This window comes from Pristiophorus japonicus, chromosome 3 (assembly GCF_044704955.1).
Source record: "Pristiophorus japonicus isolate sPriJap1 chromosome 3, sPriJap1.hap1, whole genome shotgun sequence".
In the NCBI taxonomy this organism is placed as follows: Eukaryota; Metazoa; Chordata; class Chondrichthyes; family Pristiophoridae; genus Pristiophorus; species Pristiophorus japonicus.
The window spans coordinates 303200950-303215438 of record NC_091979.1 but is presented as its reverse complement, the minus strand read 5'-3'; the positions used below and the strand labels follow the sequence as shown (position 1 = coordinate 303215438).

Here is a 14489-nt window from a genome sequence, read left to right as displayed (position 1 = left end):
TATGCTCCGACCAACAGAGTTGCTACTGTTAGGGGGCCTATAGATTATACCCACCTAATGCTATTCTTTATTTAGCACTGCTAATTACTCCTTAGCCCCACCACTAGTTTTCTTTTTAATTGAGAGTGTGTATTTTTTTCAGCTGTGATACAGAACAGAAAGATGCAAGTGTTTTATCCAATTCTGTAACAAATTCAATCTGAAAACTGATGCACCATATAGTGTAAAAGTTTTCAGACTGAATTTATATGTCGTCATAGGCAGTCGCTCGGAATCGAGGAAGACTTGCTTCCACTCCTGAAGTGAATTCTTTGGTGGCTGAACAGTCCAATACGAGAGCCACAGACTCTGTCACATAGAAACATAGAAACATAGAAAATAGGTGCAGGAGTAGGCCATTCGGCCCTTCTAGCCTGCACCGCCATTCAATGAGTTCATGGCTGAACATTCAACTTCAGTACCCCATTCCTGCTTTCTCGCCATACCCCTTGATCCCCCTAGCAGTAAGGACCTCATCTAACTCCTTTTTGAATATATTTAGTGAATTGGCCTCAACAACTTTCTGTGGTAGAGAATTCCACAGGTTCACCACTCTCTGGGTGAAGAAGTTCCTCCGCATCTCAGACCTAAATGGCTTACCCCTTATCCTAAGACTGTGACCCCTGGTTCTGGACTTCCCCAACATTGGGAACATTCTTCCTGCATCTAACCTGTCTAACCCCGTCAGAATTTTATATGTTTCTATGAGGTCCCCTCTCATTCTTCTGAACTCCAGTGAATACAAGCCCAGTTGATCCAGTCTTTCTTGATAGGTCAGTCCCGCCATCCCGGGAATCAGTCTGGTGAACCTTCGCTGCACTCCCTCAATAGCAAGAATGTCCTTCCTCAGGTTAGGAGACCAAAACTGTACACAATACTCCAGGTGTGGCCTCACCAATGCCCTGTACAACTGTAGCAACACCTCCCTGCCCCTGTACTCAAATCCCCTTGCTATGAAGGCCAACATGCCATTTGCTTTCTTAACCGCCTGCTGCACCTGCATGCCAACCTTCAATGACTGATGTACCATGACACCCACAGGTGGGACAGATAGTTGTTAAGGGAAGGGATGGGTGGGACTGGTATGCAGCACGCTCTTTCCGCTGCCTGCGCTTGATTTCTGCATGCTCGCAGCGTTGAGACTCGAGGTGCTCGGCGCCCTCTCGGATGCACTTCCTTCACTTAAGATATACAAAATGTTATTATAGTTGCATGCTTTAGATAGACAGTAGCTACTACAACATAAAAACATAAGAAATAGGAGCAGCAGTAGGCCATAGGGACCCTCGAGACTGCTCCGCCATTCAATACGATCATGGCTGATCCGATCATGGGCTCAGGTCCACCTCCCTGCCCGCTCCCCCTTATCCCCTTAGTGTTTAAGAAACTGTCTATTTCTGTCTTAAATTTATTCAATGTCCCAGCTTCCACAGCCCTCTGAGGCAGCAAATTCCACAGATTTACAACCCTGAGAGAAGAAATTTCTCCTCATCTCAGTTTTAAATGGGCAGCCCCTTTATTCTAAGATTATGCCCTCTAGTTCTAGTCTCCCCTATCAGTGGAAACATCCTCTCTGCATGCACTTTGTGAAGCTCCCTCATAATCTTATACGTTTTGATAAGATCGCCTCTCATTCTTCTGACTTCCAATGCGTAGAGGCCCAACCTACTCAACCTTTCCTCATAAGTCAACCCTCTCATCCCCGGAATCAACCGAGTGAACCTTCTCTGCCTCCACAGCAAGTATATCCTTTCGTAAATATGGAAACCAAACCTGCACGCAGTACTCCAGGTGTGGCCTCACCAATACCCATGTGCTGCATCAGGCTTGTGTGAGCCAACCCCGACAGCAGGCTGGCCAGATTCTTTCTGAATGGTCTGTGGGCTCAGCAGGGCAATCAGGCTGGGACCTGCAGTCTCTCGCCAACTTGGGGCCGAGGGCGTCATCCAAGTCAGAAGAGGGCTGCTTTAAAGAGTTAAATGAAACAAATCCACAAGCTGAGGGCGGTGGTAAAGCCCCGTCAACAACGCTACCCGCTTTCCCAGCAGCGAGACGGGGAGGAGGAGGTGGGGGAACTACAGATCCCAGGGGGCGGCGCGTGGCCGACGTGACGCACGGTGGGGGGGGCGGTGCGAGGGAGTGCGGACGTGCAGCGAAGAACGTAAGGGGGCGGGGGGCAGAAAGGGCGCGGCGGGTCTGCAGGTCCCAGGGGGCTGTGCGCGGCGGACTGGCGAGCGTGCGACCAATCGGGAAAGGACGGGGAGGGAGGGGGAACTACAAGTCCCAGGAGGCCGTGGACAGCGCTAAACGTGCAACCAATCGGGAATGGACGGGGAGGAACTACAAGTCCCAGGGGACGGTGCGCGGCCGCCATGACGCACGGGGAAAGGGGACGGGTGGGAGCGTGTACAAGTCGGCGGGCGTTGGGACTAAGGGAGAAGGCAGCAAGCGGGGCCTAAAGCGCAGCCTGGTCAGGAAGGGTGAGGGAAAGGGAAAGGCGGCGGGCTCCGGGGGGGAAGCCGGACGATGCCGCGGGACAACATGGCCTCCTTGATCCAGAAGGTCGCCCGCCAAGCCCGCGCCACCTTCGCCGAGCTGCCGCTGGCGGACGCCGGGGCCTTCCACCACAACCTGGGCCAGCTGCGCAAGCTGATGGAGACCATCCGGCCCGAGGACCTCAACCTGCGGCCGCGCAGGAGCGACGGGCCGCCGCTCCACCCGCACCAAGGCCCGCCGGTCACCTACATGCACATCTGCGAGACCGAGTGCTTCTCCATGGGCGTCTTCCTGCTGCAGCGCGGCGCCTGCATCCCGCTGCACGACCACCCGGGGATGCACGGCCTGCTCAAGGTGCTGTACGGCAACGTAGCCATCAAGTGTTTCGACAAGGAGGAGGAGGATAAAGGGGCGGCGGCCGGAGCCGCGGCGCTCGGCGTGCAGTTCAACCCGCCCTTGGTGCAGTGCCAGCGGGCGGCGCTGCGGCGTTCGCTGTTGCACTGCAGCGAGGTGCTGACCGAGACGAGCGGCCCGTGCCTGCTGACCCCGCTGCACGGCAACATGCACCAGATCGACGCGCTGGACGGGCCCGCCGCCTTCTTGGACATTTTGGCGCCGCCCTATGACCCGGACGTGGGCCGGGACTGTCACTACTTCAAGGTGCTGCAGGTGTCGGAGAGCGCGGCCAAGGCCAACCCGGTGCCGCCCGAGCCCCAGCAGCCGGAGGCCGTGTGGCTGCTGGAGGTGCCTCAGCCCGCAGACTTCTGGTGCGGCGGAGAGCCTTACCCCGGCCCCAAGGTGTCCCATTGATGGAGAAGCCGGCACCACACAATAGTAACAATCTCTCCCTTTCAGTCGTCAACCCTTCACGGTCTTTCTGTCCTCTTTGGCGAATTGTTAACGTCCCGTTTTTGTTCTTCCAGATTCGGTTCTGTTTTAGTATCTTTGTCCAAACCTCCAACTACGAGAAAGAGAGAGAAAAAAACTTTCTTGAGCCTGCACCTTCCTGGTTAAAGTGGGGCAAGTGTGTGTTCGTACACACGCTTTATCTTGGGATTTTCACAAGATGTTATATAACAGATCTGTCCAGCAGCTTTCTCGGTTTTAAGTCTGGTCTAAGCACTTATTGACAAACATCCCAGTGGCTTTACGGGATACCTATCATTTATCAAACACTTAATTGTTTAGCTGAAATGCAAACTGTATAAACTCCCAGGTCCCCTCTTCCTCCAGTCATGATTAATTTATTCAAATGTTTGTATGTGTTTAGTTTGTTTTCCAAATACGTATAGTTTGAGAACATGTATTCGCTAGCCCAGTAAGAACAAAACACTACTGGCAACATATACTGTTCAGTCAGTTTTTTTTGTATACATGTGTGACCAAATGTTTTTTTCCATGCAGAACTCTGTTTAGCTGTTTTTTCAAGTAGTTGCCAACCTGAAAATTTGACACACCAGAAGGTACAGTTCGACAAACGTCTTGAAGTCTTTTTGTCATTTCAGTTATAACTATGGCCTCCAGAATCCACCCACGCACTGGCCCATCTTTTGCTTTGTTTTCATTAAATGTACTACATACTACAAATTTGGCTCAAGTCTTTTAAGAAAAGGAGTCATTGGAGTTCAATATACCAGGGTCTGTGTTTGTATATTTACTGTGATGCTACGCCAGATGCATTAACGGAGAGAGTCTGTTTGCACTCTGGATTCTAAAATGCTGACCCGACAACGTTAGCAAGCGACCTGGTCGATAAAGTCCCAAGTATTCAGGCAGGATCTGGAAATATAAATTGTTGTGGGGGGGTGGAGAGGAAATTCTCACCTACGCACCCATGAAACTGCTGTAACATTTTAAAGTGTTGCTTATAGTAAGGGGCATCTGTAGGAGCTGCTTCCATTTGGCTATGTATTACATTTCTTGCTTAGTATTAGCAAATTGATATGGTGGCTTGATTTTCAAAAGCAACATCTCAACAGATATTTGGTATATTCAATATGGAGACTATTATAACTGCACTGTGAAGCTCTACTTTAGCACTACTTATCATGTACATAGGATGGAAGATCTTTCTTTACATGAAAACCTAAACCAAACTGGGAGCTAATGGTAATCCACAATGCAGCATTTGCATGAATTCTACTTGTAGTGACTGTCCCGGTCCCTATTGTAAAAACTAAACATAGCCATAAGAGGGAAACAAAGCAAATACTAACTATAACCAGAAGCACCCGAACAAGCAACGACTAAGGTCTTCAGGTTCAGGGTGGCCTTAATTCTCAAACAAAAAGCTTCCAATATGGTATCCTCTTCCCCCCCCCCCCCCCCCCCCCCACCAAAGCAAACTTAAAAATCCCCACCATTGCTTCTTTGAATATCTGTCATAATCAGTCATGCACCGTGTCACGAAATGTTCCCTCTCAGATCCCACGTGCAGGAGACGAGTCAGGTTCGCCTTCTGCAACCACTTTACAGCTCTGTTATCCATTCTCATGCCTCTGGCTAACAAAAAAAAAATCCCTTTTGATTTACTGATGAAGCAAACTGAGCTCTGCATTATTGGAAGAATGTTTTTAATCAAAATAGTGTCCTGGCCTTGGAAGCATGGGAACATTTTTATTACAGAATCTGTGAAGCTGAAGAAAGGTGGAAGTGGGACTTACTTTAAGTCGAGAAATTGTCATGCCTAAATGGTTCAGTTTTGCTGTAAGCGTGGCATGTATAAGTTGCCCTTGTAGTCTTGCAATGGTTCCATAAGCCTCATTATCCAGTGTTATCGGTACTGAGTCTGCATTGACCTTAGTTGCTTCATCAGAAAACACAAGTGTAAACAAATTATGTTTGGCCATTTAAGTTCATTCACTGTTGTGTAAATAAAATGATGTGTGTAGAATATGATTTCTAATCCACTTGGATGGCTGACTTAATTGTGCAGTCTGCATTGGTGAAATAAAAATCATATTTAATGCATTATGTATTATCCTTCAGTTGTATCATTTCAAAAGTATTTAGGAGAGGCCATTCAATTTATTAGAAAATATTCTTATGAGCAATAAAATGTATCGTATGATTTTACCATTGCTGTATTCTTCACAATGTGAATACTAGAATTTTAAGCATGCAAAGCATTATGCTAAATTTAGCATGGTCACCCACTTCATAATCCCGTACAAATTCCCAGAGATTCTCCTCCTGAAACAAAGCAGTAGCAATATTGACTTTTGCTGGATAGTAACTGAAGTGCTATTGGCACAAAGCCATCTAAACACAGGAGGTTTTGACCAAAACCACTCGAGCTGTGCACACAAACCAGAAGCGTTGTTGGGTAAACCAGTAGTGGAACGATGTATGAAACAGTTCAATGTAAACCCATTTTACAGGCAAAATGTGCTATGCAAAAAGCAAGTGATTCATTTACCTTATTGGCTGTTCTGCCTCATTAGACTTTAAAGTGATGAATGTAAGGTTCAGGATTTAGGAAATAGATATTTCTGCTTGAGTAAACTTATGTTATCAGCAAATACTTGGATGAATCTTAGCCAGCAACTTCACGGCAACCATAATTTTTGCATAGATGAAAGACTTTTAGCTTTTTTTTATGACTACATTAATACCTGTATAGTGGACAGGTTTTAGAAGAAAAAAATTGGGAGTTGGTATGTAATTTAAAGGTATAATTTGGTATCTGGGAATTCTGCAAAGTTTCTAGGTACTCCCAAGCTAAATTTGGTCAAGTTGTAATAGCAGGTTCATTGATTATCTTGAATTAATATAAAAGGACTATTAAGAGTAAGCTTTCCACTCGGTCTATAATCACAACATTGCACACCCTGGCCTGAGTGTCAACTAAGCTCAGTGGTAGTTCTTTTGGTATGAATATGAAGGTCATGAGTTTGAGCACATAATCCAGGGAGTGCATGACTCAAGGGGGGCGGGGAACTGTAACTGTCGAAGGTGCTGTATTTCAGGCTAAAATATTAAACCGATGCCCCCATCTGCCCCCTCGTGTGGATGTAAAATGATTCCCTAGTACTATGCGAAGAAGAACAGGGAAGTTCTCCAAAACAACACTTATCCCTCAACCATCCAATTAATTGGTCATTCATCTAGTTATTGGGGCCTTGCTATATGCAGATCAACTATCAGGATTGCCTACATAAGTGAGTGCATTTGCAAAGTAAATCATTAATTGTGAAGTGCTGTGGGATGTCTTGACATGAAAGTTCTTCCATTAATTTTATGGAAGCAGTATGGCAAGTAAAAGGAGCCTTACAGTTTATAGTGTTTGTATCCCAACCAGATGAATTGGACTCCAACCAATGACAGTCACTCAGATTTGCCTGCTGCACTTGACCTCCCATGATTCTATTCCTATTTGACCCACCTAATTCATCAGATCTGTAATGGTTTCTGCTGCATGTGCATGATCCGTTCTTCATATAACTCAAGGATTCATGATTGATCCCTTCCTATTCCGATCCTACACTATCCATAACTTGGGGTCAGCTCCCATATGTATGTTGAGCTCTTAACGCCACCGTCCGTGACTATTGCCATGGGATCTAACTACCTGACCAAAGTCCAGTCATGGGTGTAGTGGCAATACCGAAGCTATCCTATTCCAGCTTGTGCCAGAAACTGCAAACCCGATTCCGTCCCCATCTCTGCTCAGACTGAATAATATGCAGCCTTGGTGTTGTATGATCGTATTCAACAGCAAAAGCAACCATTTCCACCTCTAACGTTGCTGCCTCTGTCCCAACATTATTTCCTTGTTGCCTGTGTTGCTGTTAAATCACTTGTCTTCAGGCTCAAATTGTGCAGCCGTTCCTTCTTAAGTCTTGAATGCCCCTTCCCAGCACAAATACTTAGAAATCTAGATCTCCTGCATCCTATCTTGTACAAAGTCATCCTTGCTACCCCAGTCCTTGGCGGCCTCCATTTGTTCATCATTTCCCAGTATAGTGGTTTCAAAAACTTTGTTCTCGTATATAAATCTCTTCATGCTTCACCCCACATTGCCTCTGCAAACTGAACCAGGCCGGTGTTCCCTCATCTGATTCTGACTTTAGCCTGCGGGATGCTCTCTTCCTTCACACCACCAAAGCCTTTAGCCCTCAGCCCCACATTCTGGAATTCTCTTCCTAAGCCCTTCCATCTCTCATGCCCCTCCCCATCTTTCTCACGTTATGACAGTAACTACACTTCAAAAGTACTTGATAATTGGCTGTAAAGGACTTTGAGCTATCCTGAGATCATAAAAGATGCTATATAAATGCAAGTCTTTTGAATGCATTTACATAACATTGCAACTCAAATGTCTAAGTGCTTTACAGACAATTAGTTATTTTGAAGTGCAATGACTACAAAGTGGACTGAAAAATCACACAAACAATATGAATGAGCAGTTAACCTGCTACAGCCCTTTAGTTACCTTTGTGTGTCCTTCCCTGCCTTGCTTTCAGTGCTTTGGGGTGTTTTGTTATGTTAGTGATGTATACAAGTGAAAGCTATTGCTTCCTCAGTTCTTCATGATAGCCAGATAGATATTTTTATGGTTCTGGAATGTTCCACTTTGGGAACTGATTGTGGAGCTTAAACTCTGGTGGAGGAAGTTTGTAAGGGGATACCGGAGTAAACCATCTTCTGAAAGCCCAGCACCTCTGTCTTATATGCTTTCCTCCCTGCCTTCAGAAGCCTCCTTAAGACCTCTTTGATCATGCTTTTGCCCTGCTGATGAACCAATTATTTTGCTTGACCCTGCTGGGCATCTACTCTCCACCATCTCTGTAAACATCTCTCGGTAATGAGCACTAAAGAAAAACTAGTTGTTTTCCAAAATGTAGTAATAGCTGACGGCTTCAGCTAGTGAAAAAATGTTGTTTGTGACATAGACTTGTGTATACTAATAAAATGGTTTTAATCTTTTCAAGGGTGGGTTTTATTGAAACGTTAACTTTGATTTAAAAGTTTTTAAACAGTTGTGAACAATTTTTGCTCTGTTTTAATGCATGCTGAATTCACCAGTATGTTTGCTATTGGGAAATGTTAACGAAAATCAATTGGCTAGCAATGGAATGATGAGGAATTTGTTTGGTCAGCTGCACAGTCTTTTGCTTGGAGTAGTTTATTTGGTTTTCATTTAGCCATGTGGTAAATTGGAGTCTTGATTTAATATATTTCAAACAATAGCTGATTGTTAACTTGAGGAATTGCCACCAGTCAGTATTCTGGGCTGTTATCTTGCCTGGGTGACTAAAAGTAGTCTCCCTTTCCTGTGGTCCAGAACCTGTAAAATTCAGTAACCATGTGCAATAAGGCTGATATACAAGATACCAATATTGTCAAATGTATAACAGAATTACACTGTATATATCCAAGTTTTATGTTAAATAAATAATACAAACCACAATGCAATTTTACTACTTTTAATTAACATTGAATGTTGTAGCATTTTTAATATAGTCATGTTGAAGTGACTGCAGTATTCCCCCATCTCCAGCATCATTGTTTACATGTGCCTAATATAGTCATCCATTTATATATAATGACCTCTTCCAGAGTATTACTAATTGAGCCAAGTCACGCCAACCATGTCCATGAACAAAATGGCTAGAGCTAAAACACTTGCTCTTACTATATAAAAACCTTGTTGATGACATAGCTTTTTTTGGGGGGGTGGGGAGGGAAAAGAGAAAGTGGCCTGCGAATAATGTTTAGTAAACAGTTGTGCAAAGGTTGTGTAAGATCTAGACAATGTATTGATTTGAATTCTTCCTCTGCAAACCATAATCACTAATGACCTAAGCAGTTAGTTTACCTCCACTGATGGGTTGCTTAAAACTCCCAGAGCAGTTAATAATGGTCTAATGATTGGTTGACACACATCTGACATGAATAATAAATAACTTCCTAAGTGTTGGTTAGTGAGACTTCTCTCTGGGTGTGGCCTTAATATTTTCTTGTGGAAGAGAATTGCATGGTGCTATTATCATGGGGGTCTTCAAAGTTACAAAAAGTATTTCCTCAACATCAAGAATAATTATTTTTTAATGTTTATTCTGATTTCATCATTTAGATATATTGAGAGCCAGCTGTTGCCAAATAATAGAACAAGCTGCAGATTTAATTAAAGCTGAATGTATTGCCTGTTAAAATTCTTGAGCTTTGCACAGATCGCCATAATTTGAAACCTACAATTTGGTCCCTTTTTTGATTAGCAATACCTATTGACTTGTAAAAGCCTTTAGGAAGGAGATGGGATAAATCTTGCAACTTGCATTTGTAACAAATATATACAGTTCACATTGAAATTGGTAAACTTACCCAGTTAGTTTTAGTTGTGGAGTAACCTTGGAGAATGGAGAGAGAAAAATATCCGATAATATAAAAGGCTTGCATTTATATAGTGCTTTTCACTGACCTCAGGATGTCCCAAAGTGCTTTACAGACAATTAAGTACTTTTTGAAGCGTAGTCACTTGTAATGTAGGGAAACATAGCAGCCAAGTTATGCAGAGCAAGGCCCACAAACAAGTGAGATAACGACCAGATAATCTGTTTTATTAATGTTGGTTGAGGGATAAATATTAGCCAAGACATCAGGAGAAATGCCCTGCTTTTCTTTGAGTAGTGCCATGGGATCTTTTATGCCCACTTGAGAGGACAGACAAACTCTGTTAAAGTTGGCGATGCCAAATTTATCACTCACTCCATTAGTAGTGCACTGAAGTGTCAGCCTGGATTGCTCAAGTCTCTGGAATAGGGCTTAAATCCATGACTTTCTGACTCAGATGTGAGTGTGTTACCACTGAGCCACTCATAAGTATTTAATTGACTCTTTGAAAAATGAGGATATGCACATCTCAACTTGTGCCTCTCAAAGGATAAGGTTTTGTGGATGTAACTGTGCAATAGCAGAGATTAATCTTTTATCATCCTTTCTTGGTCAAGAAATTGGGGATTGCAGGCTAGAAGTTCGATGTACAAACCTTTCCAAAGCTTTCATTTAGAAGTGGATTGCTTTTTGAGAATAGAGTACATTGAGTGACTTTCAGAGTGCTCCAAATGTGGCAAAATTTCAATTTCTTTATTTGAAATAATACATCTAAAAACATAAAAAGAGTTTGTCACACAAGATATATAGGCTTACTTCCCTCCATTTGGAAATGTTTGTGGAACAATCAGCATGAGCTTAAAGCGGATTTCCCTGTTCTACAAACTCACTGACCTAGCAATCTGATGATTTGTGGAACTGCAGGTCACAGATTCTGATGTTTGAGATGGTAATGAGAGGACATTGAGGATCTTAAAGCAAATTAAAAGCACGGTATGAGATACTAATAAACTTGCAGGGATAGAAGATCAAAGGGATCTTGGGAGTACAAATACACATCATTAAAACTAGCGACACAGGTTAATAAGGCCATTAAAAAAGCAAACCAGGCATTAGGGTTCATTTCTAGAGGGATCAAATTGAAAAGTAGAGAAGTTATGCTAAACTTGTATCACACTTAAGAGTATTGTGTTTTTTTTTCTGTATTCTGTAGTCAATGTATTCACCGAATATGAAAGCCTAGGCCTTACGCTTAACATCCGTAAGACAAAGGTCCTCCACCAGCCTGTCACCGCCGCTCAGCACTGCCCTCCAATCATCGCGATCCACGGTACGGCCCTGGACAACGTGGACCATTTCCCATATCTCAGGGAGCTTCTTATCAACAAAGGCAGAGGTTGATGCGGAGTTCGCCGCCAGTGCAGCCTGCAGCCTTCGGCCGTCTGAGGAAAGCGTGTTTGAAGACCAGGCCCTCAAATCTACCACCAAGCTCATGGTCTACAGGGCTGTAGTAATACCCACCCTCCTGTGGGTGTGAGGCATGGACAATGTATAGAAGGTACCTCAAGTCGCTAAAGATATATCACCAACGATGTCTCCGCAAGATCCTGCAAATCCCCTGGGAGGACAGGCACACCAACATCAGTGTCCTTGACCAGGCTAATATCCCCAGTATTGAAGCACTGACCACACTTGATCAGCTTCGCTGGGCAGGCCATAAAGTTCGCATGCCAGATACGAGACTCCCTAAGCAAATGCTTTATGCGGTGCTCCTTCATGGTAAACGAGCCAAAGGAGGACAGCGGAAACGTTATAAGGACACCCTCAAAGCCTCACTGGTAAAGTGCGACATCACCACTGACACCTGGGAGACCCTGGCCGAAGACCGCCCGAGGTGGAGAAAGTGCATCCGGGAGGGTGTCGAGCTCTTCGAGTCCCAACGCAAAGAGCACGAGGCCAAGCTCGGGCAGCGGAAGGAGCGCGCGGCAAACCAGCCCCACCGACCCCTTCCCTCGACGAATGTCTGTCCCACCTGTAACACGGTCTGTGGCTCTCGAGTCAGACTGTTCAGCCATCAAAGAACTCACTTTGGGAGTGGAAGCAAGTCTTCCTCGATTCCGAGGGACTGCCTATGAAGATGTGTACAATTCTGGTCTCCATATTATAAAAAGGATATAGAGACACGAGAGGGTGCAATAAAATGTGAAGTTATATCAGGAAAGGATGAACATGCTGGGTTAGTGGTGACCAAATAGAGGTCCTTAAGATTATGAGAGGTTTTGATAGAATAGACATAGAGTATGTTTCCACTTATAGGGAAGAGCAAAACTTGAGGCCATCAATATAAGATGGTCACCAAGAACTCAAATAGGGAATTCAGAGGAGACTTTACCCAAAGAGTGGTGAGAATGTGAAGATGCATTTAGCGAAGGGAATAGAGGGTTATGCTTATAGATTCAGATGAGGAAAAACTGGAGGAGGCTCGAGTGGAGCATAAACGCCAGCATCGACTGGTTGGATCAAATGGTCTGTTTCTGTGCCGTATATCCTGTGTTTTTAAAAAAAAAAATGTCCTCACACAGAGGAGTGTTAGAATGTGGAATTCTTTGTCACAAAACTCTTGCAGCAGAGTTCATAAATTGCCTTTTAAAAGAATTTGACATAGTTGCTTGAAAAATAGCAATACTAAAAGTTACAGGGAACAAGGCGGTTGAGGTGTGACTAGGTGGCTCAAATGGAGAAAAATACTGGTGACGATTTGATGGGATGAATGGCCTGTTTCTGTTCCGTAATCAACGATTCTATTTCTACATTTATCCTACAGACTGACTTGCCAATGAAGTGATGTATCCATTTAAAAGAGGCACATAACTGCTGAATGTCTATTTTGTAATGCACACTACATAGGAAATAGTGCATTATCCATTTAGCATTATATACTTTAATTCCCTAATAATGGAGAACAGGGAAATGGAAGAGATGTTGAACAAATATTTTGCGGTAGAGGAACTAAAAACATCCCAATAGTGGATAATCAAGGGGCTATTGGTAGGGAGAAACTTAAAACAATCACTATCACTAATGAAGTAGTACAAGGTAAAATAATGGGACCAAAGGTGGACAAGTTCCCTGGACCTGCTGTCTTACATCCTAGGATCTTAAGAGAAGTGGCTGCAGAGATAGTGGATGCATTGGTTGTAATCTACCAAAATTCCCTGGATTCTAGGGCGGTCCTAGCAGATTGGAAAACCGCAAATGTAATGCCCCTATTTTTAAAAAAGCAGTAAACTATAGAACAGTTAGCCTAACATCTGTCATTGGGAAAATGCTGGAGTCCATTATTAAAAAAGCAGTAGCAGGACATTTGGTAAAGCATGATTCAATCAAGCAGAGTCAGCATGGTTTTATGAAAGGGAAATCATTTTTGACAAATTTGCGGGAGTTCTTTGAGGATGTAACGAGCAGGGTGGATAAGGGGGAACCAGTGGATGAGGTGTATTTGGATTTCCAGAAGGCATTTGATAAGGTACCACACAATAGGTTACTGCACAAGATAAAAGCTCACGGGGTTGGTGGTAATTTATTAGCATGGATAGAGGATTGGCTAACTAACAGAAAACAGAGAGTCAGGATAAATGGGTCATTTGTTGGCAAACAGTGACTATTGGGGTGCCGCAGGGATCGGTGTTTAGTCCTCAACTATTTACAATCTATATTATTAGAAACATAGAAATTTACAGCGCAGAAGGAAGCCATTTCGGCCCATCATGTCTGTGCCGGCTGCCAAAGAGCCACACGGCCCTCGGTCAGCTGCCCTAAAGGTTACAGACAAACCCATGAACAATGACGGAAAGGCAAAGAGCACCCAGCCCAATCAGTCCGTCCCACGCTACTGCAACACCCCTTATAATTAAAAAAATCTACACTCCACCCCAACCGGAGCCATGTGATGTCCTGGGAGAGGCAAAAAACAAATTAAAAACCCAGGCCAATTTAGGGAGAAAAAATCTGGGAAATCTCCAACCCATCCAGGTGATCAAAACTAGTCCAGGAGATCACCCTGGCCGTATTCTATTCCCTGCACTACTTACCATTATATCTGCGCCGACGAACAAAAGGTCTTCTAGTCTAATCCCAATTACCAACTCTAGGTCCGTAACCCTGCAGGTTACTGCACTTTAAGTGCCCATCCAACCAGCTCTTAAATGTGGTGAGGATTTCTGCATCCACCACTCTTCCAGGCAGCAAGTTCCAGAACCCCACAACTCTCTGCATAAAGAAGCTCCCCCTCCCCGCCTCAAATCCCCTCTAAACCTTCCACCAACCACCTTAAAACTATGCCCCCTCCACTAATGGAAATAGACCCTTGCTATCCACTATGTCCAGGCCCCTCAATATTTTGCACACCTCGATGAGGTCTCCTCTCAACTTCCTCTGTTCCAATGAGAACAAACCCAGCTTATCCAATCTGTCCTCATAACTAAGATTCTCCATTCCAGGCAGCATCCTAGTAAGTCTCCTCTGCATCCTCTCTACTGCAATCATGTTCGTCCTCTATACGGTCACCAGAACTGCATGCAGTACTCCAGCTATGGCCTAACCAAAGTATTATACAATTT

General features: G+C 44.2%; 1 protein-coding gene across 1 annotated transcript; it reads left to right on the top strand.

The window, feature by feature from the left end:
- Positions 1-2432: 2432 nt before the first annotated feature.
- On the top strand, positions 2433-8947 carry LOC139260343 (2-aminoethanethiol dioxygenase-like). The gene has a single exon (XM_070876848.1). The coding sequence runs from the start codon at positions 2566-2568 to the stop codon at positions 3343-3345; it is 780 nt and encodes a 259-aa protein (XP_070732949.1). The 5' UTR covers positions 2433-2565; the 3' UTR covers positions 3346-8947.
- Positions 8948-14489: the final 5542 nt, after the last annotated feature.

Excerpts from the sequence above, each read along its gene's own strand:
- LOC139260343 (XM_070876848.1), top strand. The coding sequence starts at position 2,566 with ATGCCGCGGGACAACATGGCCTCCTTGATCCAGAAGGTCGCCCGCCAA.